Source organism: Pleurodeles waltl, chromosome 5, assembly GCF_031143425.1.
Source record: "Pleurodeles waltl isolate 20211129_DDA chromosome 5, aPleWal1.hap1.20221129, whole genome shotgun sequence".
In the NCBI taxonomy this organism is placed as follows: domain Eukaryota; kingdom Metazoa; phylum Chordata; class Amphibia; order Caudata; family Salamandridae; genus Pleurodeles; species Pleurodeles waltl.
Genome location: NC_090444.1, coordinates 1,586,614,341 through 1,586,641,036, shown reverse-complemented (window position 1 = coordinate 1,586,641,036; position 26,696 = coordinate 1,586,614,341). Strand labels below are relative to the sequence as shown.

General features: G+C 40.5%; 1 protein-coding gene and 1 long non-coding RNA gene across 4 annotated transcripts in view; one reads left to right on the top strand and one right to left on the bottom strand.

Moving 5' to 3' along the window:
- The window catches only part of MBOAT2 (membrane bound O-acyltransferase domain containing 2), an 841,228-nt gene extending 832,418 nt beyond the window's left edge, over positions 1-8,810 (top strand). For both annotated transcript variants that reach the window (XM_069235893.1, XM_069235894.1), the window contains one exon: positions 5,466-8,810. In XM_069235893.1, the coding sequence (XP_069091994.1) occupies positions 5,466-5,691 (226 nt within the window). In that variant the 3' untranslated portion in view covers positions 5,692-8,810. The remainder of the gene's footprint in view (positions 1-5,465) is intronic.
- The window catches only part of LOC138296599 (uncharacterized), a 433,062-nt gene that overhangs the window by 299,290 nt on the left and 107,076 nt on the right, over positions 1-26,696 (bottom strand). For both annotated transcript variants that reach the window (XR_011203868.1, XR_011203867.1), the window contains exon 2: positions 10,379-10,505. This is a non-coding gene — a long non-coding RNA (uncharacterized lncRNA). The remainder of the gene's footprint in view (positions 1-10,378; positions 10,506-26,696) is intronic.

Genomic DNA, 26,696 nt, shown 5'->3' with positions numbered 1-26,696 from the left:
TTTAGAAAAACATGAATTTGGAAAAAACATCTCACTAAGAGAAAAACAAAATAACAGCGCAGTTGGTACCTAGAAGAAAAGGCACAAAAGTTAATCAGTCACATTGTCATAGCTACCTATCCACTGAATGGATCAGCATCAAAGTCAGCCTTCATCTTCAGGTCATCAATCGATCAGTAATGCATCAGGCTCTCAAGCGCATAAGCCCAATGACAGGATCCCGGAACGCATCTTCTGACGTCACCAATTCTCCCCTCACATCTGAAGTTTTAGCCCTTTGTCATGAATTTTTATTAGAGTTTCGCAGTCCATCCCCTTAATTCCTAATTGGTTCACTAATCACCAGTTATGACTCTACCCAATAGTATTATTTTTCCAAATCTTCGAATGCTAATATTTCGCCGTTCACAGTTCATTGATTGGTCCTCTGTACGATGTCCTCATCATCCGGCTCATCAGGTATCGAAAATGTTGCATCTTCCTCTCCAGTCAGTGTCCCTATTGTTCAAGTCCTGGGAAAGTACATCCACTCTACTCTACTCTTCACATAATTGTATCAATTTAGTTCCATCATCTCCTGTCTGTCGGTACATTGCAGAAAATTCTAGCTAAGCAAACATTAACATTAGAGGTTCAAGGATAGTTCGAATCCTAGCTTCAGTACAGTGTGCAATTATTCTGCTTCAGCATGAGGCCTGGCAAAACTAGGCCGCAACTTCGGCTAAATTAGCTCTACGATATAATGCAAAACATACGTTAAAAATGTCATTATGACATATTTCTACATTTTTATTAATCATTTTCATAATTTTTCATATTTTTAATCATTTTTAGTATAATTTGTGAACATTGGCAGCCACTCTTCGTGGTCACACTTTCAAACATGCACTATAGTTTTTCTATTTCATTTTTTTTCATTAGTTAATAATGCATAACACTCATTAATAATTTTAATTAGCATATCTGCTTCAGCACTACTAAAGAGGAAGACACAATCAACCCGTACTACGTCTTATTGTTTAATAAGGAAACAGTGTGACTAATTGCGACAAGCACTGTCTAAGTGCCAGTGAACAAAGTCAACACCTCCCCTCATGTCCAGTCCTGTCTGAAATGCACATTAAAGTCTGATTTTCTGTGGCCATATTAAATAAATCACCTAGCATTTCCCCGTCACACCTTCTTTTCATGCAGCTGACCTATCTGCTACTACCCATAGTCTTCCATATTTACCATACTAATTCTAGTTTATTCAATGTAGGTTTCTCCATTGTGCCATAGAGATGCTCCCTCTTGTAGCCTACTGTTGACGCACAGCTTTCTTTGTGCCCTATGTTGTGTATGCCAGAGTGAATGGTTGAGAGAGTTCAGGTGTTCAGCAATTTTCAGACAGTTCATTTATTTTATACCCATACATCCCTTCTCTCGGAGAGTAGCCTTTTGTATGTGTACCCAACTGGAGTCATCCGAATGTGTCATCACTAAGTATATAATCTTAGTGAGTTGATGCACCAACCAGTAAAACAACATGTTTAGAAGCCTTATGCCCGCCTATTTCAGTTAACTCATGTTTTTTAGCAAGTTTCAGTTTTTATTTGGTCCTTCTCTAGATAAATGATTTCACCTCTCTATTCAGTGAACTCAGTAAATCTGTTGGCAGTTTTATCTGTTTAAACCATCTTTTTTCGCTCACCATGCCACCCCAGTTTTGTCCCAGCCATATATAAATCAGTCTTGACCCTGCTCCCAGTGAGAACAGTCCAGCCCGAACTATCAGGTCATGTCCTCCCTGGACCGGAAAACAAGCATCCTGGGACCTATTTCGGATTATCACCCCCTCATCAGCCAGGCTTGCATGAACCCAGTGACACAGCAAGCACAGGACCCACGTCTGGTCATACCCTTCCCACTTAGGGCCACTATAGCAACACAAAAAGATGATGGACTGAATGCTTTTAAATGATGACGGAATCATTTAACTCATTTATATCTTGCCCATAAAAAGTGTTGTAATATGGATCATTTATACATAACTTGGGATACCCTGGCCAGAAGCATTTTGTATTATCTCTCACCATGTTCTCTATACCTGAGTTTACCAATATTACAAAGTATTTTAGTACCGATTAAATGTCCCTGTTTCCAAAGTGTTTGTGTCACTTCACTTTCTCACTGAAAACTTCCCTATTCTCATTGTTGCCAGCACCCTAAAAATATAGCTCATTACACTCTGTCAAAATCCTTCTTGGCATCTAATGATACTACAATAATTCCATAATTATCTGCCACAGAACATTAGTTTTTAAATGTGCTATATCGGAGCGGTTAGGAACAAAATGTACTTGTGATGTGTGAATGAGATAGGAAATTACTGTACTGAGTATAGTAGTCACGACTTTGTCCAATATTTTCATGTCCTTTTTTAATATTGAAATCGGCTTGTAACTTGAATAGCTAAGGGGGGCTTTCTCTGGTTTTAACATTAATGGAATTCTCGCCATGGTATTTCCCCCTGTTGTTTCTCTGCCTTCAGTTATTTCTGTAAATACTTCTTATAGTGAAGGTAGCAAGTTTGTTTTGTTTATTTTATACAACTCTGGCAGAGATCATCTGTCTTTGGGAATTTCCTTCGATGGCCTTACCGATTTCTTCTTCTGTGATATCCCCTTCTAGGTAAAATGTTTGGTCTCTCATTAGGGGAGAGGCAGTCCTGCCGTAAATTCTTACTCTTCCGCTGAGGGACCTTTGTTCTAAAAAATAAAGCCCCTCATAAGAGGAGGTAATAGTGTTTACAATGTCTGTTGGGTTTATGAGCAATACTCCCCCAGTATTTCTAATCACTGAGATCCTATGTTTGGAGTCTTCGTGTTTAAGTTACAGAAATAATATCCTGCCTGCTTTCTCACCCTGTTCACAGTGTTTCTTCTTAATATAGAATAATGCCCATTTTGCATTGGCTGTGTTTAGCATTCTGAGGTTGTATTTATTTATTTAGTTAGTTTGCTCTTGAGTGGGAATATAAGAGTAAAGTTTAGTTAATCTTATAATTTCGATCGCCAATTGTGTCTGTGTAGTCTCGGATTTCCTCCTTAGAATAGCCGCACCACTTATCATATCCCCTCATCTAAGAGGTTTCCTTGCCGCCCATAATGTTTGTGATAACATAGCCAAGTTCTCATTTTCCTGCAAATGAGTTTTAAGAAAAGAGCAAAGGCGCTCTTTGTCCCTGAGTATTCTGTAGTGGCAAGTGTTCATCAAACAGGAGCTTCAAGGAGGGGCAAATAAATCTAGATTTGCCATGTGTGCAAGATGTGAATAGATAGCCCCTGTCCATAGGGTGCAATAGTCTCAAAAGGATCTACGATCTGTGATCATTCAACCAGTCTTGCAATAATTTTCTATCTCCACCATAGTTCTGGGCACCCAGACTTATCAAAAACTGGGTTTGGGGGCCAGGTTACACTCTTTCCACTTAACAATGGGACAGTAATCTGGAAAGCTTGTTAAGAGTAATACTTTTATTTTTTATGGGGCTGTATACCGATCCTATCAACACAGCTCGGTCTTGTATAGAGATCTTACTTAGGACATAGTGACCCTGGTGTTCAGACTAAGCCCACTAGTCCCTTCTTAACCAGGATTGCAATTCCACTTTTCTGGTATGACACCCATACCGGTTGCTTCAGCCCTGGGAGTTGTAATATGCTAGCATGGTATACTTACTCCATCTGCCCACAATCACAGTCCCTGTGAAGTTTATCACTTTCGATAGGGGATGAGGTGTGTTTCCTAAAGCCAGGCTATATCAGGCATTTTGGAATTAACTAAAGCTAGGATCTTGTTCCTTTTTACGAAGTGTGTTAGATCATTAATGCTCTGTGATCGTATCAACAGGTTTTATGTTTATTGGTCAATATGTTCTTACTTTTCCTCCCTGACTTAATGAGCTCATGGTCTCCTCTGATCATATTGCCACTTGTGTTGAGCCTGAATGATCTATGTGGTTGATTTATTTATTTGTGTTTCGGGTTTTGGCAGACGGTTATATACACCATATTATCATCCCTAAACAAGAATGCTTCCTTGTGGACTTAACAAAGTAGTATGCATTGTCTGTTGAATGGACAACATTGGGTCAATGTCTCAATGTTTTGGGAAACAAAATTAATATCCTGTTGTCTTCTCTAGAGCAGTGGGTCTGTGGGCTGCAGTATGGTGTGGTTCAGAGTCAGGTCACTAACCCTTCCACCATTTAATAATGCGTCCTAGTGTGTGAAGAAGGATATTAGGAAAATTCTACATCCATCTCCAGCCTCTAATTCGGGCCCTCCTAGCCACCTCCATAATTTTCCCATGACCATAGCTAGTCTTTCAGGAGGGATCTTCCTGGTCTAGTGTTTCTGTCGCTCCTCCTGACACCCATTGTTCCATAACCACCGCTAATGATGATGTCTCCTCATCATGAAACTTTGTAGAATCTTCCTCTGGGGATTTTTGCAGTCCTACAGGAGAGTGTGGATGGTGTGCCATATACTTTGTAGCTTCTTCTGTTGTGAAAATAAATTGTCTGTCTCCTGGTCCTTAGAACTCTCTGGTTGTTCCATTGACTGTAACAATTATTATGGTTGGATCGAGAAGATCATAGTGTATGTTCCATTTTTCCAGTCGCTCATAGCTAGTTAACTGTTGGTGGTGTTGGGAAACAAACATTTTATGTTCCTCTCACTGCAAACTATTCCTGTCTTCTAGTTCCACAATTGTTTTTGCATGTTTCAGTGGTGCTGCTCCCAATCTATAAATTCCGCAAGCTTCAGCTCAGCAGGGGACACCTTGTTCTTGGTCGCCATGAGGCGTGCATTAAAGGATGTAATATCATTCCTAATTGGTATGACTTCAGTCAGGATCTTCGTCGTTTTTTCTTCCCCTGTGTCTATGCTGACTTTTATGGTATAGAGTTTGTTCATTATTATCTCCAGTGTTTCTTCCATTACCATTGCTTGGGGTCTTTGTTGATATTTGACGGCCTCTGTGAAGAGTAGGTGCCTGGCAAATTTTGCATGTGCATCTGTTTTATTTACTGTTCCCTGGGCATGGGAGGAGAGAGAGTCAGAGATTGCATATCTGGCCTGCGTTTTTGTGGTTAGGAGGTGAGCCTTTCAGGTCAATACCAGACCATGCAGACGATATTCATCATCCCCTGTGTGATAAATATGTCTTTTGTTGTTCGTCCAGGTGTTTTTGCATTTGCTGCACCCACGTCTAGGCAGTGAATCTACACACCTAGCCAAACTGAAGACCACAAAAATGTGGATCTTCTCCTGTTGCAAATCACAAGGATATGTTAGAGACATATTGCAGGATAATCTGGGATTAATTAAACTTGGTTGTATGTTTTGGCTCCACCGGGAATCTGATTCAGTTGATTGTTTTGCTGAATTCCAAATAATGTTTATTTTTTTTTCCAGCACCTGGTATTACTGTCTGCACATCGCCTGTATCCTCATATTGTTATCACTGCCATCACACTCGCAGCAAAAGCACCGTCCAAAAACAGAAAGCCTCCAAACGCCATGGAAAAAAGAACTGGAAGGAGAATCAACTCTTTCAGAACAGAACAGTTTTTCAACCACAAATAATAACTATAATCAGATACAGGAAATTGTTTTCAGACATAAAACACAACAGCAATGATTTGAACAGCCAACCTAAATATATTTTGTATGTTTTTAAATCCCATTTATAGCGCCTCCAGAAAGGGTTTGTATTTGTATGATCAAACTGAAACAGATAAGAATATTCTGCGCTGCGGTTTTGGTGGAAAGAATTACATCTAGTTCCATCCATACCTTACCCCTGTGGGTTACGCCTTATAAAAATATTTCTTATATTTTGAATGGGCATTCAGGGCTGGCAGCTTATTTCCGGATGGCCCTTTGATTTTGTGCCATTGCCGAATGTACATTGTGTATTCTTTGGCACAGAGTAATTTGAAAAAGGTATGTCAAATGATGAAGTGATGGATGCCTTACCTGAAACCCTCTACCTACTGAAACAATACTGTTTAAATACTTGTTTTGTATTGAAAACACAACAGACATTTATTGTTAGAATGAACAATTGAGTCAACGATTTTTTATTTGCAGTTCGAGATCATGAAATTGCAGGAGACACCTCTTGGGTTTACTGCATTATGACAAGATGATGAAGTGTTGGATGTAGAGTAGGGGTTTTCCACACCAATTGGCTGCAAGTTCCAGTACAAATTTAATAAGGTCATGTGTAGACACCAACAAATTAGAGGTATACCATAAAGGAAGAGGAATAAGGAGCCTTCTCTCTCTATAACAGAGTTTCCAGTTGTATGTCTTCAATTCTCCCTCATTCCAAACCAAATAGTTATGTTTTTGAGTCTCTCTTCCTTCGAGTAACTACATTTGCAGATGCCACATTGAGTAAGTAAATGTTGTACCCAGCTTGGAATCATGCAGGTTTCTATTAATCACAACCAGAGATTCTCCAGGGTATGCAGTATGGTTTCCTATTACATCTGTTAAGAAATCCAATTGCTTTTACCTGTTCACCAGTGAAATGCAATTATCAGTATATTTACCAGAAAATACAAAAATGTTTCTAACTTTTACAATTTGTTTCTTAATTAATGGTGAAAATTACACTTCTACAGTTGTTTGAAACTGTTCAATTTATGTACTGGTATAAAGAAGAAAAGTGATTTATTCTTTCTTGCTTGGTGTATTTTTCCTTGAACACAATTGGAACTACCTCCAAATCAAGACAGTTGCCATGCTTATTTACAGCTCCTAGGGAGTTTGCCAGTTGACACTTGTTTCTCTTCTCTGAATATTCTCAGAGGGACTCATAGAAAACTGGAGGGGCATAAATGTGAACAGTTTCAGGTTTGGAAATCTTCTTTTATAATCTTTGTCAGTGTCAGATTTAAAGAGAACCATGTATATTGAAAGGTTAAAGGAAGCTGTTAAGGAAAAGCTTTAAAAAAATTCGGTTGCTAACCAGTTAACCACAGGATGATGATCTGCAAAAGAAAACACCATTCTTCTGCTTCTGTACGTGTACCACTTCATTTGTACTGTTTTTCTTTTACAATTCTCTGCTGACTCAGCTTTATTTTTTCAAAAGATATACCTGTACAGGTGATTAGAATTTGTTTTTATTTGAAGACATTGTTTGCACACTGATGCTAATAAAAAGTTAGAAAGTTAGAATGTGTTAGGTTAAGTTGATACCTTTAAATATAAATTATAAGAACTTGGACTTAAGAGTTTGGCAGAGGGGTTACTCTATCACGCTGAAATATAAATCCCATTATATCCTATGGGATTTATACTTCGGCAGACGGGATATCCGTCACCGTTTTAACAGAGTAACCCCGCTGCCAAACTCTAAATCAGGCCCTTAGTCTCTATATTAAAGGCATATTCAGTGATTCACTGAACATTTAACTACAATGTTCTGGAGATCAGGTTCACTAGCTTTGTCCAGCCCAAAAAAGCATAACATACCAATTTTTGAAAACAAAGTCTTGCTTTTTAGAGTACTTAGATTGTATCATATGCATTTCTTGGAAAAACTATCAAGCTTTTACAGTACTAGCATATGATGGTGTACATCTTTAGATGCGAATGAAACGACACTACAAAAACTAAGATGTTTGTAACCATGATTAATATACATAAGTGCATCACTTGCTTATATTGGGACATTCAGAAAATGCTACAAGACCCTATGTGCTGGTAGGCCTGGGAATGTCCCAGGTATTATACTGCTTTGTGGAAGAAGTGTTAAGTGTAGCCACAATGGAGTCCTGCAGTTCTACTCCTGTTTCATCCTGTAAGTATGAATGCTGTATCAGTTTCTGGGTGATAAGTGATATTTATATTGCTTATGGTTTATTTTTAAACCTATACATTAAAGCAGAGCACCATCTTTTTGGGTGCATTTATCTTCGCCAATATGGAACAATATAGCTCTTCTATTTTGGTGAGAATAAATGTAACCAAATTAATTATGGTATTATGCTGAACCTTTATTGGTCTCACCGCTTCCCTTTGTTTACTCCAGGTGATAATATATGAATTAACAGATGCTAAACTATCAAATTAGTATAAAAATGAATGTGGTTGTTGACTATTTAAATCACTTGTGGTTAACTAAGTCACTCACGAGTCTTGGCACACCATTGTATCAACACGTTATCTAAGACAGGCAGAAACAAACTTATACTCACAGACCCAAATACCACATTATCATCTGTTAATATATTTCAAAGCTTTGTGTGGTAGGAAGACAGAATATTAATTTGAGCCCTTTATGAATGCCAAGGTGTAGTTTAACAATGTGCCACTATAAAGGTATGAGCTTTTATTTTGCAACTAGCTCCAAAATGTTCTCTTTGTCTTTGCTAATAGTGTTCCTCCATTTACCCTCTTTTAGGACCCAGGGACATGACTTTCCTAGCACAGTGAGATCATCGTGTCTGTGTGATTTACTAAATTGGAATCTTTGTGGTGATGGAGGGCTTAGCTTCCATTTGGTGCCTTTGCTCACAGCCTTAACCCATTTTATCCTGTTTCCCTTCTGTTCTTTCCTCCCAACCCACAGCACACACTGTCACCTACTTAAAATCACAACTCTGGGTTTACTTTATAGTTTTGTCACCCATCTTTTAAAGTGATCAGTCTATAAAGGAAGGGCTCATTTTTTAGTTATGCTGTTGAAAAATGTATTGTGTACCTTGTTCCATTCTTGATATTTAAAGTAAAACCAAATGTGTGCTTCTGTGTTCGTATTTTAAAGCCTACTCGAAGGGTTCACTCAAACATGTTCAAGACCTTTGTGTAACAATTTATTTAATGATGACAAACAAGGCCAGAAGAAAGTGGGTCTTTGATTTCAGACTATTTTGCCACACACTTGACATTTTTCTTGCCAACGTCCTCAAAATATCAGTGGTACAAGCATAGATAATGGAGCTTCAGCTCTTCTACACCAACACCACAGTAACATTAGTTACAGTGCTGTATTTCCCAGTTAATTTACTTTGGCTAATCAGTAAATGCTACGTCAACCCTGATTTTTTATAACAATTCATTTAATTGGTTTAACAGTGTCAGATCACAATTTTCAAATGGAAAAAAATGCTTGTCAAACCTGCAAAGTATTCCCACTTTCAGATGACAATTTGAAGTTGCTTAAATCACAGTCAACATAATTGTTGAAAACTGGATTTAAGTTGAATAGGATTTGACAATTATATATAAACAAAGTAAACATGTTATACTTTCAATGTTTAAACATTAACACACTTTATGTTGCCACATATATATTGTACTTGTTTGAGCAACGTGAGACATACAGATGTTCAAGCTAATGTAACTGGGGAACATTCTTTTACTTCCCCCACACTATGCTGAAGCATGCAGTGCAAGGCACTGCAGGTGCCAGCATCCCATGCAGCTGCACAGATAACTCCCAGTCTACTGTCTCTGGTTCCATAAACATTGGGTCCGGAATTTGAGGCCCCAATAATTTTGGACTTGGAGACACCAGAAAAACGTGAGGGGATACCGCTCGGAGCAACTCTTGATGGGGTCCTATGTTGGATATTTTAGTAAAGAGTCTTACTTGTAAATGCTACCTGAAAGGTGTTACCAAATACATACAATAAACACTGGCAAATGGATTGGATAGATGATTACCATTTAGAACAAAGGAAAAAGATAAATTGAGGTTAATCTTATGAACAGCACTAAATACGGTTGCACATTTGTGCATAAAATGGTGTTGCGGGGTATTAGTATTGAAGAGAACTCCAGGTCTTTGATCATTATGCGCCTGAACATTTCCTACTTTTTCATGTATAAAAAATGTTTACTTAAAAGTATCACAATTCTCTGAGTTAACACATCATCTTTGCCCTGCATCAACAGTGTTCCCTTTCTCGCATCAATTTCTTTTTTATGAGTGATTTTATACTAAGATAAAACAAATGAATAACATATTTTTAAATTTGAAAATACAATTTCTACAGGCTTTGCATCCACATTTGTCTCACCAATATTCCTGCAGAATCTTAGTTCCATCACGAGGCTTACACAAAGCCTTAAAAGACTTACATAGCTAATTCAGTTATGAAATTAATAGGCAGCCTGTATACAACTTTGACACATTCTTAATGCACAAATGAAAAATTATTAGTCTGGTGTTTCTTGGTACTAACATATTACAGTTTATTGTATTCTGTTGTCTTGATTAATGTTGGAAATCAATTCGTTGAAGAATCAAGGGTGGCACTAGTCATGTTAAAATGTTAGTAAAAAAAATATCAAAGCGAAACACTTACTGGTAGCTGGGGAATCTCATGTTCATCTAACCTTGTCCTTAATACCTATGTTATTTTTCTATCCATTTCTTAGAAATATCAAGGAGAGAAAGCGCAGTATTGCAAGGGGTGTTGTCAGTACTGTTTTCTGAAATGCAGATAATATTGTTTAGCATCAACTGTGATAAACTTATAACATCACAATAACTATCCAAACCTCTTGGTTCACCATAAAGATATATTTTCCAAAAGGGTCTAAGAATTCTGATGGTTATACATTGAATAGTAATCTGCACAAGTTCTTCAATATTTGAATTGTTATTTTAAATTTGAAAACAAAGTATTTCCTCTATCTCATACAGATTTAGACACATTCTTGAGATCAAGATATTAATTTTGTCCTGTGTACATATGATGAATACAGAATCAAAAATGATTCTATTTTTCTAAACGTTTCCTTTACTTCTGCCAAGTGTATCTTGCTCTTGGGAATGGGAGAGAGATAAGCAACACAACTCATCAACTATTTCTTTGTGTAGTGAATGCTCCCTCCATCCACTTACATCATGCCTTTACAACACAAACTAACCATAACAGGTGCAAATAAATTAAGAGCCATAGTTCTAGGCTATCGTCCATATATGGGTGAAGAATGAAGCGTGTCCTGTAAAGCTTATAGGGGGATATGTAAATCACAGTTTCAAAGACATCTTTCTAGCCTTCTATTCATGTTCTTAAGAGTTGTCATTATTGATAGTCTTTTGATGAACTCTGACAGCCACAAGTTTTTGTTCACCACAGCTGCATTCTTCAGTTCTTTAACTGTTTTCCCTAAGACGACTCCTGCAGAACATCTTTGGCTGGTGCTGTATATTGCATGCTAATAGGGCCTGATTGACGAAATCAACCAGTGGTTTCAACATATGAAAGCATATGTCTACATGTAGCCGATGGCAATTTTAGGGCAACTTCTTGCCCCGGTGACCATGGCCTCCACACTTGATCAATGGATTACGCATGAAAAAAGAGCCTGGATAATTCTACTAATTCAACATTCTAGCTTGGCCTGGCCATTACACGAAATTACAAACTGATTTTCAGAATTCTTTATCATGTAGGAATAGGAGAAAGCAGTCAGCTTCGAGATCATCCTGAGTTTATTCACCTATTGGGAAAATAACCTTCAGTGTTCTGCTGAAAGACAGAGACAACATCTGCGCTCCTTAATGTACAGAAAAACCTGCTTACAATTTTAGACAGTGGAGACCCTGTTGTTTTAATGTTGTTGAATCTATCACTGACAGTATTTACCTTGAACCGCTATAGCCTTACAGCCCGCTGCATAGGGATATACTGGTTAGTAAAGGCTTGGAATTCGAATTATAGGCCCAAGCAGTTTCTGAATGATAGTGTTGGCTCCTGTTGAGTGTGAAAGAAGGTGTTCTTAATGTGAGCCAGTGGTTGCCTGTGGGGTCACGGCACTCATTTTTTGCTATCAGATATTTCCCGAGCTCAAAAGAGGGGAATAACATACTTTTCAGCAGGCCAGAGGAAGTGAAAAACAGCATACCCTACAAAAGGAGAAGGCAGAAGCCAGAACGAGAGGGCTAAAGGTACAGTGTTTGTCTAGTAGTGGATAAAAGAGGCATGAGCTCTACAGGCCTTGGTAGTTGGTGCACCAAAGTTTAATTGCACCGGCCACACGCTTCTGAGCAGTGCTTCAGGCATTGTCACTCTTTTTTCACAGATCAAGCATGATAAGAACTACATTCAAAGCACTGACATGGGTTCACAATGCAATTTCCTTAAATGGCTCAGTACACTTGAAAAGCGACTCAAACCATGTCAGCCAACTACAGCATCAAGAACTTGATCAGTCAGAGCATGAAGATCTTGCTCTCAGGTTCTGAACCAAGTCCCAATTGTCAACAAGATAAGATGTGGATGGAATGCTTTCCCAGGTCAGCTTGCTAAGTTGTGCAAGCTTCCATTAAATGTGAGGCATAGGGAGGATAGTCTCTTTTTCAGAAAAATCCTAAAGACGTCTTATTTAGTGTGCTTTACAGGTTTGTTTTTTGTGGCTGGCCTGCATACGACCCATTAACAGATATAATATGGCAGAGACCAGTTGAGGTACCTGCCGAAAAGAGACGGTTCAACATAGGTAGCTGTACCTTGTTGGATGGGGCAGATGGACTGGAACCTTGGACTATTTGGACCTTGATAGGCCCCTGTAGCATATACAGTCTTAGGCAAATCTGCAGATTGTCCACTGGCCTAGTCTGCTGTGTGTGGACACACGAAAACCGTGCTAATGTGACTGTTCTTGAAGGAGGTGGAGTCGGAAAGGTGGGGAATGGTAATTCCTCTTACTTTGTCACAAGGTGCGTGCACTAAACAAAAGGGAGAATTTAAAACACAAGAAACAACTAGCAAAGCAAAATGCATAACTACTACAGTAATTGAAAACCAAACCACATAAAAGTTGACACAAAGAGTGAGCAGATACCAGAGCAACTTCCCAAGAAAAAGGAATGCCAGTTACTGGGTATGCAGTAGCAATTACTGACTGCTTCTAAGGCACTGGAAAGTTTAACAGTACCAACTACTCACAACCCTGATTTAGTAAATGGGATGTGAAGGCCTACTTGAGACATCCAAGCTTATGTTGCTGGCATTAATAAGGGCCTCGTGTAAAGATTCTGAATAAGAAATCTTCAAGTGTGACCTATGTACTAATAGTTCGGGTCAAAAAATACAGAATCATAGTGGGTCATAATTCGGCCTACCTCATCAATATTCATGAGGTAGGTTGCAAATTGCCATCCACTACAATTGGCCACAATCACAGGGATGCTGGCCTGCTGTGGTCAGCAGACAACTAAGGGCCTCATTATGGCGCGCCAACCACCACATTACCACTGTGGCGGTAGCGCCACGGTCGGGCTGCCAGTTTTCCTCCATAGGAGGGCCTAGGGGTCCTAATCTCCCAGGGCTGTGCTGCAAGCAGCACCTCCCTGGGATTTACGACCCCCTTCTCCGCCAGAGGTTACATGGCGGTAGTACCGCCATGTAACTGCTGACGGGGTGCAGGGGGCCCGGGGGGCCCATGCACTTGGCATGGGCAGTTCTTTGCAGACAGTGAACATCATTGCAACGGGTGCTGGTGCACCCTATGCAACACAGCATTGCCGCAGGCTCTATTATGAGCCAGCATCAATGTTGTTGGCTGTTTCCCGCTGGGCCCGCAGGTGGGACCTCTTAAAGTGGCCTGCTGAAAGGCAGACACACTGGCAGCAACCTGACCGTCTGGACTAGAGCTGATGGCGTTTTTCTGTCTGTCGAAGTCGTAATCGACCAATAAGTCTGTGATTGCTTTTAAATAGAGCAGTTTAAAGGAAAATATGATGTCTATTTCTAGAAATCGTTTTTGTCAACATTCTCAAAGGGAAAGGGCCCCTTTGGGACCTCGTCCCTTTGCGAATGTCTTAACACCTCCTTTGAGTTAGTGGTACGATATTAAAACATTAATACATCCTATAAGGAATCGGTATTTGGAAGAGACAACCTTAGCACTCGCCTTACTACTAGCGATTCTTAGTGGTTTCCTAAACAAATTTAACGATTCGGGTAACCTTTTCTGAATCGTTAAATGGGTTTACTACATTTAAAAAAAGGGTTTTAGCCTCTGTTTTACCTAATTATAAGGTTTTCGAATGCTAAAGCCTTTAGTACAGAAAGCCCTACGTTTTCTTACAATATGCGTGTCCCAACGCTTAATTGAATTTCCTTTAGTTGTGCATTGTTATTGTATCAGTATGCATCTCATTATCAGTCTGCTTCCTCACAGTTAGTCGTAACTAGTTTGTTGTTGATGTAGGACAAGTAAGGGTGTGGATGTTTCTGTATTACAATTTTGCATAAATAACCTATTTTAACACACATGTACCCTAGGACTTGTTTTACGTCTTAGAGACATTGTTACGTTTTGTGTATTTGTAAAGCAAAATATCACCAACAAGGGTGTCCTGGTGCTGAGCAGATAGATGTGCGTACCTAGCCCTGCCTATTGTAATTTGGTTAAAGCCAGGTCTTCAACTTCTTGCCGAATTCAAGAAGTGGGGAGGAGGCTTTAATGTGGAGGGGAGGTTGTTCCACATTTTGGGAGCAGTGTAAGAGAATGCTTGTCTTCCTGATCTGGTTTTGTGTATGTGTAGTATGTTGGTGAGTAGGAGTTCTGCGGAGCAGAGGTGTCTGCCTGGTTGGTGGAAGGAGATGTATCCTGTCCAGGGAGGCGGGTCCTGAGTTGTGGAGTGTCTTGAATGTATGTGCGAGGAGTTTGAATTGAGCACGTTTGTGTATTGGAAGCCAGTGGAGTTCCCTGAGGTGTAGTGTAGTGGGAGGTTGAGGATGGGTCTGGCTGCCAGGTTCTGGATGGTCAGTAGTCTTCTAGTGGGTTGCTTGGTGATCCCGGAGTAGAAGATGTTCCCATAGTCCAGCTTGCTGGTGACTGGGGCATTAGTGACAGTTTTACTTGTATTGTTTGAGAGCCATTTGAAGATTTTCCTCAGCATCTTCAGGCTATGGAGGCAAGATGCAGAGACGGTGTTGACTTGTACAGTCATGTCCACCTTTCTGTAGATGATTATTCCACTGTTCCTGGTTTGGGTTCTTGGTATGGGTGTGGGTTTGCAGTCAGCCGAACAAAAGTTGGAGTCCCATGGGGAGTTGGTCCTGCCAAAAATCACTACTTCTGTCTTGTCCATGTATGCGTTAAAGAGGGTGGGATGAGCGATGAACCTTGAGGGACTCCGCAGATGAGTTTGTGGGCTTCCAAGGAGTTAGGTGCCAGGCTGACAGCCTGTGTTCTATCTGTTAAGAAGGATCAGATCCAGGGCCAAGAGAGTCTGTGGATGCCAGTCTTGTTCAGGTACCTGATGCGGATGGGGCATGAGACCATATCAACTGATAAAGCGACAAAATAAAAATGGATCTTTAGATACATCATTGCTCTTTTCCACCTTTATGACCATCTATGAAAATCCAAATTCCTTCCCAATATGTAAAAGAACAGCTTATATTTAAAATCAGCTGTGTAAGCAGCTCCCATATTTAAATGCCTTTTGTGCTACCAAATGTGATTTTGAGTTGTGTTCATCATTAGTACCTGGATGTCACAGTAATAATGTACAGCTTCTGTTCTTATTTTACAAGTATGCATCCTGAGTCATTAAATGGGCTTGGTTTCCTATTGTTTTTTTATTTTATCATTCTTGTCCTGCATGTTGCATATACTTTATATTGAAGTATTGCCAAAGGACAGGTTGGACCAGCACTCAGCAATGGTGCAGACCTACCTAAATGCCATATAATTTGTTCAGAAGCTTCTTGTAATACTAGTTACTTTTTAAGTCTAAACTTCAGCCTTTTGGATGTGCCTCGTGGAACAAGTGTAAGAATGGGTTCAGAGCCTTCTGGGTAGCGATTATTGGCTATGAAAATCTTTTCCATTATCACATGGAGCCATTCAGAATCATCTAGTCATCAGATGACACTCAACTGTTTTTTTTGGCGTAGTCCACCAGTGGTGTGCTCATACCAGCTTTCTTCCACCACAAGATCACCGACATCTACAACAGCTTCACCACAACCAACTCGAACCCTCCACCGGAACCCGCCACCGACAACACCACCATCCACACCTGGAACTCAACCTCCACTGAGGAAACCACCCGCGTCATGAACTCCATCCACTCAGGATCACCATCCGACCCCTGTCCGCACCACATCTTCAACAAAGCCGACAACATCATCGCACCCCACCTCCGAGACGTCATCAACACATCTTTTTCCACCGCCACCTTCCCGGAGAACTGGAAGCACGCTGAACTGAACGCCCTCCTAAAGAAACCAACAGCAGACCCCACCGAACTCAAAAACTTCCGGCCCATCTCGCTCCTACCGTTCCCCGCCAAAGTGATCGAGAAAATCGTCAACGCTCAACTCACCACCGCCCTGGAAACCAACGACTCACTCGACCCCTCACAGTTCGGCTTCAGAGCTAACCACAGCACCGAGACCGCCCTCATCGCAGCCACGAACGACATCAGATCCCTGACCGACAAAGGAGAAACCGTGGCCCTCATACTCCTGGACCTCTCTGCAGCATTCGACACGGTCTGCCACCGCACCCTGATACGTCGCCTAAGCAACGCCGGCATCAGAGGCAAGGCCCTGGAATGGATCACCTCCTTCCTCTCCGGAAGAACTCAGAGAGTCCGCCTCCCCCCCTTCAGATCCACGGCTACGGAGATCATCGGCGGCGTCCCCCAGGGATCCTCCCTCAGCCCCACCCTCTTCAACATCTACATGACCCCCCTGGCGAACATCGCACGCAAACACGGACTCAACCTCATATCCTACGCAGACGACACCCAGCTCATCCTATCCCTCACCAACGACCCCACCTCAGCAAGAACCAGACTACACGAAGGCATGAAGGAAGTAGCGAACTGGATGACAGACAGCCGGCTTAAACTGAATACAGAGAAAACGGAGGTCCTCATCCTCGGCCCTACACCTACCGCCTGGGACGACTCCTGGTGGCCTCCTGCCCTAGGCAGCACTCCCCAACCCACCGACCACGCACGCAACCTCGGTTTCATCCTGGACTCTTCCCTCTCCATGACCAGACAGGTCAACTCGGTGACCTCAGCATGCTTCAACACCCTCCGCATGCTCCGCAAGATCTTCCGCTGGATCCCCACCGACACCAGGAAGACCGTCACCCACGCCCTCGTCACCAGTCGCTTGGACTATGGGAACGCTCTGTACGCCGGCATCACCATCAAGCTACAGAGGAAACTTCAACGAATCCAGAACGCTGCTGCACGACTTATCCTGAACATACCCCGCCACAACCACATCTCCGGACACCTGAGGAAACTCCACTGGCTCCCAGTCAACAAGAGGATAACCTTCAGACTCCTCACCCACGCACACAAAGCCCTGCACAACCGCGGACCAGAACTCATCAACCACCGCATCTCCTTCTACACTCCTCCTTGCACCCTACGCTCGACCGGACAAGCCCTGGCAGCCGTACCACGCATTCGCAAAGCCACTGCCGGAGGCAGGTCCTTCTCTTACCTAGCAGCGAAGACCTGGAACTCCCTTCCCAGCCACCTTCGCGCCATACAAGACCACCTTCACTTCAGACGGCAGCTCAAGACCTGGCTCTTCGAGCATTGACCCTCCCCCCCCCACAGCGCCTTGAGACCCTTACGGGTGAGTAGCGCGCTTTATAAATGCGACTGATTGATTGATTGATTGATTGATTGATACTGTGACCAAAGGCCACTAAAATGGAATAGGTGTGCTTTTATAAGTCATTCCTGTATATTTCACTATGAGGGAATGACAATAAGAGTGTTCCCTTAAACATTTGGTTTCAGTAAATTAGGATATTGTATTCCTAATCATTCAACATTTCGATAACACACCCTGCCTTTATTTAATATAAGAACATGTAGCAGAAAAAAGTCCAGTGTAACTTCCCCAGTATGCAGTTGGAATTTCCACTTACCTTGAAACCACATTTGTGATGTCCAGGCTGCTGTGGTGGCATGCATTGCACAGTGCGGCCAACAACTCCCTACATCTCTTCCTCTTTTGTGTGCATGTTCTGCCTAGATAATTTTAGGGGCCTCATTTGAAAACAACCAGCCTGACATCTAGAAATCCCAGATTTTCTCCTGCAGTTTGCATCAGTTTCTGCACATCAGAAGATTTACAAAACCCCCAAGACTGTGCCTAAAAATCTCTTCATATCTGATATTTCAATGTGCATGGACAACCCTAAACCAGCAGACTTTCAATGTACAATCTACCAACGTATGCACGTGCATTTTCTGTTTTTTCTCCACAGGGAAAATTTGTTTCCTTGTGAAGCAATCTCTTATTCCTGTGACACACAAGGAACATTTTGAGGACCTTTGGTTGTTCTGCCCAAGGAATTAACACACTTAGCCCATCCATTGTTGGTACAAACCTGAGGTACTTAATCCTATTAGCCTAACAATTGATAAAGTGTGTGAGTAACTACAGAGTTACAACTTTTTGAGTCTTCATTCCTTTCCTAAGATAACCACTCTAACCAGATCTGGGAACACCCACGATTTGCTCATATTCCTAATCCTGGTGCTCGACACAACCAACACACTTGTTGATTTCCTGCAGCTATAGGTGCCCTTCGGGTGTAAAGGTCTGCAGTTTCTGATTCAGTGAATTGGGATCTCTCCATTTATGTCTGTAGGTGACTTTTTTGTGAACACAGACAAGCATGTGAATTGGGCCTGAAATGGTTAAGGAAATACATGCATTGGACAAACCCTTCAAGAATTGTAGTACGAGGAAGAACATGATTTCACGTCAAAGAAACATTGTTTCTCTACTCAAACATGTCCTGACATAAATGCAGTATTGAGCAGAATCCCACTCAGTGGTCCAAGTACTGAAAAAAGGTGTTGGACTGAGTGCTTATGAGCATAACAAAAATAACAAAAACAGTTTTTTGGGGGGTGGGGGAATAGGGACGATCGCTCTGTCTTTGAAACTAGAAAGTTCTTTCTTTAATTATATTTTTAAAAGTATCGATCTGGTATACTTTTCAAAACACTGTAGATATTATTGTATTTATTTAAAATAAATGATCAATGTTTCTGTTATAAACATTTGAGTTTCATGTTTAATCTTTGAATGGTAAAATCAGTGTGGAATACTTTTTACACAAAAACAGACTCATAAAATACATGTGATGTCCTTAATTCATAAAAATATTAACATTTCTGTTTTAACTAGTCAGTTTCTCACTTGGCTACTAGTGGTTGCAACACTAGGAATAATAGGGATACATTAAAAATAGTAATAGAAGTATTACTTCTAGTAGTAGCAGCACTAATGTTGATAGTATTAACTATAGTATCTTTAGGGTCCATTCTATTAGCAAAACTAGTACTAAGTATTGTGGTAGGAGGTATAAGCATGAGAAGTGGTAGTAATAGTAGTAATACTGTACTACTAGTGTCGCTACTATTAATGATACTTGTAGCATATGTTAGTCCAAGTTCCTCTGTAACTGGTACTACTATTACAATCATTAAAACAGCTAATAATATTCCTAGTCTTAATACTATAGGTCCTACCAGTACTGTTGATTCCACTGTTTGTATTTCTACTGGTAGTATCCTTTCTGCGACCAGTATTGTTACAGTCTACTGTAATTCAATCACGAGTAATACACCTTACACTTTAACTACTACTCATACTATTTAAACAGCAGTTAATTTGGATATATGACTTCTACTACCAGTGCTCCTTTTATTTGTACTACAGTTTAAACTATTAAGCTTCTTTTCCAAACACTTTAGTTAACAATAAAAGTTATGTTCTTTTGGTCGAACCTTTTTGCAGTAATACAGTATGTATGTCTATGAAGTATGAGTGAGGCAGGGGCGGGGGAGGAGTTGAGATTAAAGTTTACTAGGTTTAAATCAGCAGGATGGGTAGGATTTTAGGTACTTACTTTTGCTGGTGGAAAGTAGTAGAAAAGGCAGATTTTTACATTGGATCTTTTGATCTGAACTAGGCCTGCAGACTGTGCCTAAAGACTGTTGCAAAGGGAGTTTATAAAACGTAGGACAAACTGAGTAAAGGTCAACCTGAAAAATTAAATAGAAAGTATAGGCACAGCATATTTTCTCTAAAGTTTTTTCCCCTTTAACAAAGAGTCATTACGAGAAGGAATAAAGAAAAGAGCATTATTTTACTGTGATTATAGTAGCTCAATCTAATATCTTGTTTGTGTTTTTGATCAATGATTAATCCTTTGATAGTAGCCTCATGTCTGTTGGTACTACAGAGACCACACCAGTACTTTAATAACCTTCACTGCAGGGTAAGGACATGTTGGCTAGTTCTGTAGTATTGGGCAATTCTAGATCTTTGTGGCCCAGCCCAAGAAGTAATATTTGACACATGCATATCCACTGAACATTCGTTTAACTCCAAGAACAATATTCCTAGAACTCTTCTCAGAATGTACCATGTCGATTTTTCGGAAATATATTTTGCTACCTTTCTGTAAAGTGCCTTGTGGACAGTACAGTGGGACATAAACATACTTAGGTTTTGCACTGCTAAACAGAGAAGAAATAGCTTGGCTGGGGAAATGTGGTAATCTCTTCCTCACATGCAACAAAATTTGGGTTGCTGCATTTTGTAGTCTTAGTCTTCAGAGTCATAACAGTAGGTAGTCTAGAGCCCACAGATAGACAGTAATGTGTTTGTGACAGAACTGAAGTCAGCGCCACTTGAATGCAATGATTGAAAGTTAAGAAAGAAATAGTAACAAGCACCTGTCCTCAGATGGGAGAACTAACTTTATAATCTGGGTTTTCATGGTCAGGTACCGATCCAGACAAACTCAACTTCCTTATGAGAGAAGGCAGTTCATGCCCTTAGCCCAGTGTGGCCATCTACAATTCTTTAGACCATCCAGAAGAATATTTGCCAGCTACCATAATCCTATTATTTTTCGACTATATTTTAACTGATTTTCCACATCCATTCATTCTCCGCTATTTGGCAGAATGGGAAGATCTTTGTTTGCTCTCCATTTTCATGATTTAACATAAGAATCACGTAGATGTTAGCTCCGTGGTTATAAAACTATATCCCAAAACAATGATGATAATCACATCAGTGGTAACATGTCATTAAATAGTAATGTTGACTGCGCAGAGCCCTGTAGAACACCACACCTGATTTGTTGATCCTTGAAACAGAATGGAGGCAGAAAAACTGTAAACGAGTGAATAGTCTATTGGTCAAAGCATTAGAGAATGGACTTGTCAGCCACGTTAAGCAGCAGATCCAATGACTTCAGTGCTCTAGTAACTGTTAATCTCAGCTCACCTTTGTCTGACATATCTATTTATAAAGTATGATCTAATTTAAAGCCTGACTTCATGTTCTTTAGGATAGTGTTATGCTTACTAATTGCGAGGAGCTGATTTAAGACTGTTTCACCAGTTTGAAGGATACGGAAGGTTACCAAGTGAGTGGAAATTAGGCAGTTGTTTTCTGTCTGACTCAGGTTTGATAGTCGGAGTGCAGCAAAAGCCTTTTTATTAATTCCTTTAGCAGGGCTTCTCCTCTGGTTGGCTTAGCTAATGCTTCACAGTCTTGGATGGCAAGCTGTCCAGTAGGGATCTAGAGACTTTACTTCTGTAAACTCAGAGATAGGATTGGAAATAAAAAACTTAAGATAATTTCCAGAGGTGGCAATCTGCTACACATATTTATAACACAGTTTGACAATGTCATGATTATCAGTCCAATGCCTTATTAATGAATTTCTATAGACACATGATACAACAGTAGAAGGTGAACTGCACAACAGGATGCAAATATGTCACAGTGTCTCTTACTTCTTTCTTAGACCAAAGAGTTCAAGTTACTGTGCCAAAGAGATCATGTCATTGTGTTATTGTGCTGTCTTTGTGAAGATGTAAAAGAGGAGGGTTGCTCTGAAGATCTAATGAAAAGGCATATGCGTCAAACAATTACATTATTCCACGATAAATTAAATTTTATAATTTGTTTTTCAATCCATGCTTATTTTATTCCATTCGGGTTTGAACATCATTTTCTGTCTGAAACAAGCATTCCATTATTGGGCTCAATACCAGTTTCAGTAGTTCAATTTATAAGAATATGTGTTTGAAAATAAGGGTCAGCAAATCCTTCTTCATATTTTTTTGAGAATGTGTAATTATTGAAATCATAATGATGGAAACCATTTGTGTTTTCTCTTGAATTGTCTGTTAGGGGATTTGGGTTTAAACCTGTACTTTCTAGAACATACTTTCTGGGGACAATACTTGGTGGCTCTTTGGGTGCTTGCATTACTTCAGTATTTGAGATAGATGATATATTATCCTAAAAGGGCTGGGCTCCTTTCCCATGTCTCACCCTGCAGAATTCTGACTCAGAAGCACTAATCTGAGTGTTCCACTTTTTTGGTATTCATCTCAGGATTCTTCCTCTTCACTTAAGAGTCAATATTTACTTTCTGTGGCTTATTTCATGGCTTCACTTCTGGGTTCTCGATCATAGGCTGCACCTCTTTTGTCCTTCATTTCATGTCTCTTAGGGTGAACTTCTGGCTTCTCTCTCACGTTGCACTTCTGAATTCTGTCTTAGGCAGAATATCTGGGTTCTCTCAGGCAGAATTTCTGTATTCTATGTCTTCAGTTCCAATTTTTTCGTTTTAGTGTTTACTCTGAGCAGATTATTTATCCTTCCGCAAGCCAACATTGTTTAACTTGTCATTCACAGCTGAACCCGTTGTGCTTTGCTACGTTCCTGTTTCTTCCTTTGTAAAAGCTTCACCCAGGAGATTGATTTCATACAGCTGTAACATAAATTAGTGGGACAATTTAGTCTTCAAATCTATGAGGTGGCCTGCTTGGCTGTTGTCTCAAGGGGAAGTCTCCCCCGCCCCCCCCCCCCCCCCCGCCCCCCCCCCCCTTTAACCTCAGCATTGTCTCCCAGCCCCACTATAAATGTCTAGGTCTCCTTAGCCCGATTCTGGATTTCCCCGGCATTCTGTTGTTTGGCAGTTGTTCACATGGCTGCGCCCGTCCTCTCCTGGGTGGTTTGCATTCTCGAGGCAATTATTTGCACTGCTGACCAATGTGTTGGACAACCATATTTGTATTTAAACACGTTTACAGATTAAAATATTACACACAATTTTGTACTGAAAAAATGACATAACTCATATGATTCCCCATAATGCAAAGTTAAATACATACTTTTCTGTACTCCTGCTCCCTATTGTCATGCGAAAAGTCGATGGAGCATGTAATAAATGACACCAGTGTCAGGAGCATCATGAAAGCATAAGTCAACCAAATCTAAATAAACTAATTGTCGCAAGATAGGATAGGTGTAACGTGGGTCGTCTTCCCTGTCCCTGCATAAATTATGGAAACAGTCTTTACTCCAGACCTTTCCAGTCAAAAATACCAAAGGGAAAATGTTAATGAAAGGGTTCTTTGGGACTCCTCACAACATCAGGCACAAGAAAGGGGGGTATAAATAGGGTAAAATGGTACGTGAATTTATAAAGAAAGACTTATTCAGAATACACAATTATTACCAGCAAAACATGCTGAGGAAACAACAGTTAAAGAAAAGAAAAACGAAAATGGGCAGGGAATTAAATGATCTACCGAGGCTGCTTTAGCTGCACCATGTCTCCTAGGAATTATTTTGTTGTATTGTTCAAGAAACTCACTCCAATTTTCTCCTTGCAGTTTTTGGGTGAGTCCTGATTTGGGGGTTGCATCTTGTTTTTAGGTTCTTGAGTAGGTGACTTTTTTGGCTGCTCAGAGTCGGGGTAGGTGCAGTTGTCCAGAGCTTCTTGCTCATGTTCAGGATCTTTGGCAACTTTCCTCATGGATGCCATGACGCCCGGGGATCAAATGTCCATCAGGCAACAGATAGAGCTCGGTGATTCCCTGCTCTGGTACACCATGACCGTCCTGTTAAATGGTGGAAATGACGTGTACAATGGATCATATGAGCCAGCATCTCATGAGGTCATATAAAATTAAGTGTTCAAAGATCTTTGACAGCAAGGCGAAAATCAGAAGGAAGAATAATAGTGATCAATATGTAAGTGATAGATGATCACTAAGTAGCTCTCAATTATACTTTCCTGGAACTGCATACCTCAAAATGAGGTATCCTGATTATAATATAACACTGCCATGCATAGCAAATATTTGTGTTGCATTTATCATGTCATAGATATATAGATGATCATTGATAGTCATATGTCTGAGGAACCCCCGACACACCCAGCGTCCAACCACATACCTTTCCTGTTTTGTCCACACATTGCTATTGTATGCAACACCAGTTTCTACACAATTGGAATGTGAGTTGTGAAACAGAAAGAAATAATACTTGTTTACATGTTGTGACAGTTACTGTAAGAATGCAGTCAAAATAGATATTCTCTTTGTAGAACTAGGGCCTGATTTAAAGTTGGGTTTCAAAATTAAACCCTTCTTATTTGGAGATGTGCTAGCTCCAGAGGAGAACCCAGCAGTGGAACTCCCTCCACTGAAACGTCCGTCTAGCTCCCCTGAATTTAGCACTTCCTTAACAGATTGGAGGAATTTCCAGTATGCCCGAACTTAAACTCAGAACTCTTGTCATGAACACCACCGGGAGAGGTTGGAAGATTTTCTGCAAGGCTAGACATCTCTGAAAGGTGAGTAGTGCTGGGAAGGTGTAATTCACATTGAAGACAGGCTTTCCTTTTAGCAGCAGTAGCTTGTCTGGATAAAATCAGAGTTTCCCTATGGGTTAGTCCACCTTTGTCAGGCGTTAGCTAATTACCAATGTTTAAGTTACAAACTGAGCTGCTAATTGCAAATTTAAAATGTGAAAGTAGAACAATCAAACTGCAGTGTGATGATAGGTATATGTGACTGCGTAAGTGTAAGTGCACATATTTCTAAATGTACTGATTTGAAGCGAAGTGGCAGATCTGTTTTCATTTTCAGCTGAACGCTATCACGAGTTGAGATTTAATTTAAATCTGGTGAATCTTGAATTCTTCATGGTTTTCGTGGGTCCCTTGCAAGTAAACAATTGGTGGCTATTTCCTCCTTTAGAGCCAGATCCCGAGTGTGCTCTCTGTTCATTGATGTAGGTTTAGCTGAATCAGTTGATTTAACCAGAGTAATAATTCTATTTTAAAGGTCCCTCATTTCAAAACTCGGATCTTCCTAATCCTCTGCTCTGCCGTTGTTCTGCATTCACAGTGGGTGTTTTATAGTGTTCCCAGATTTGCCTTCCCTGCCTAAAAATAAAATGCAGTCTGAATTTCATTTTTATTACTCCAGATTATATTTTTTGAAAAGTGTTATTTTTCAACAGATCCATAACTAGGAATTGGTGTATGATCCATTAAAATGCCACTGTTTTAGTTACACTGTGATGTGATATTTTTATAATCACTCATTTCTAGTCTGTGTCATAAGCAGTGCTGCGTTGGTAGCTTCCTGCTATGTTTTAAAGGTGTTTATATCTTACTTATGATATATGTTTTTCTAATTGTGTGTCTTTAAAAACTGATTAAACTTTAGTTTAAAAGAAATTGCGTGGACTTCTTTTACTAAGTGGTTGTTGTAAAATAATTTAGACTATTATTGTATCTAACCTTAGCATCAAAGCCGAGTGTGCAATATTTCTTCTCGCAATAGCTGAAGCAAAAATTACATATCACTTTTACAAATGGCGCAGGTTCCACATCCTCCTCGTTCCACAGTTGGCTGTCTGGCCGAAGCCTTACGTCATTCATAGAAATCGCAAACAGTTACATTTTACAAAGGCCTCTTGTAGTGCGGACAAATTCTGAAGAGCCTACAATTGACTAACTACAGACAATTTTCCGACCATGATCTTTACTCATTTGGTGCTTGCTCCTGGTGTTACATTTCTTTAGGTTTCTCCTGCTTCTTTCTGCACAGTAACTACGAACCACTGTGATGGAAGCTGGACACCAAGCTTGAAAGTAGTTTCTAATCCACAGAGTTTTAAAGTGCCTCAAGGAAAGCTAAGAGGTGTCTTGTAGCAATAGGTAGCAAAGCATCCTGTTGCAGTCGTCCATACTCACTTTTTTTGTTGTTGAGCAAGTTGAAATCACAGGAGACCAAGCCTTAGCTGAGTGTACAGTCGCCTTTTCCTAAGCACTTGGCATGCAATATCAAACACCAACATTATCTCTTTGTCCGTCTTCCTTGTTTACTTCAAAAGGCTTTGTCTCATGCGTGCACAGCAATCCCCTACTATACAAAACAAATGCGTTTACTGGATAGGGAAAACCACTTGACACCTCCCAAACCTGAAAGCCTAAATAAGAACCAACCTTTCCGCCTCCTGATTTATTTTTCTGTGAACATTCAAAGGTAGACAATCGCCAGTCTTTGGAAAGGCCTGGCAAAGCAGGGATCAGTCATCTCAAACGATGCTACACCAGTGGATGCAGTTGATGAAAGGATAGGTACCTTAAGACAGGCACACAATGCCCCAGTGGGGTAACAAAGGCTCCCACAACTCCTGCGGTGCAGTGGGCCCCTGAGCTCCAGGGGGGGCTCCTCAGCACAGCACCTGGCCTGAGTGTGTCCAGAGGGGGGCCTTCCATGTTCTTTGCGGAGGGGGGGGGGGCCTTAGCCCTCTCTGTCAGCTGCAGTAGCCC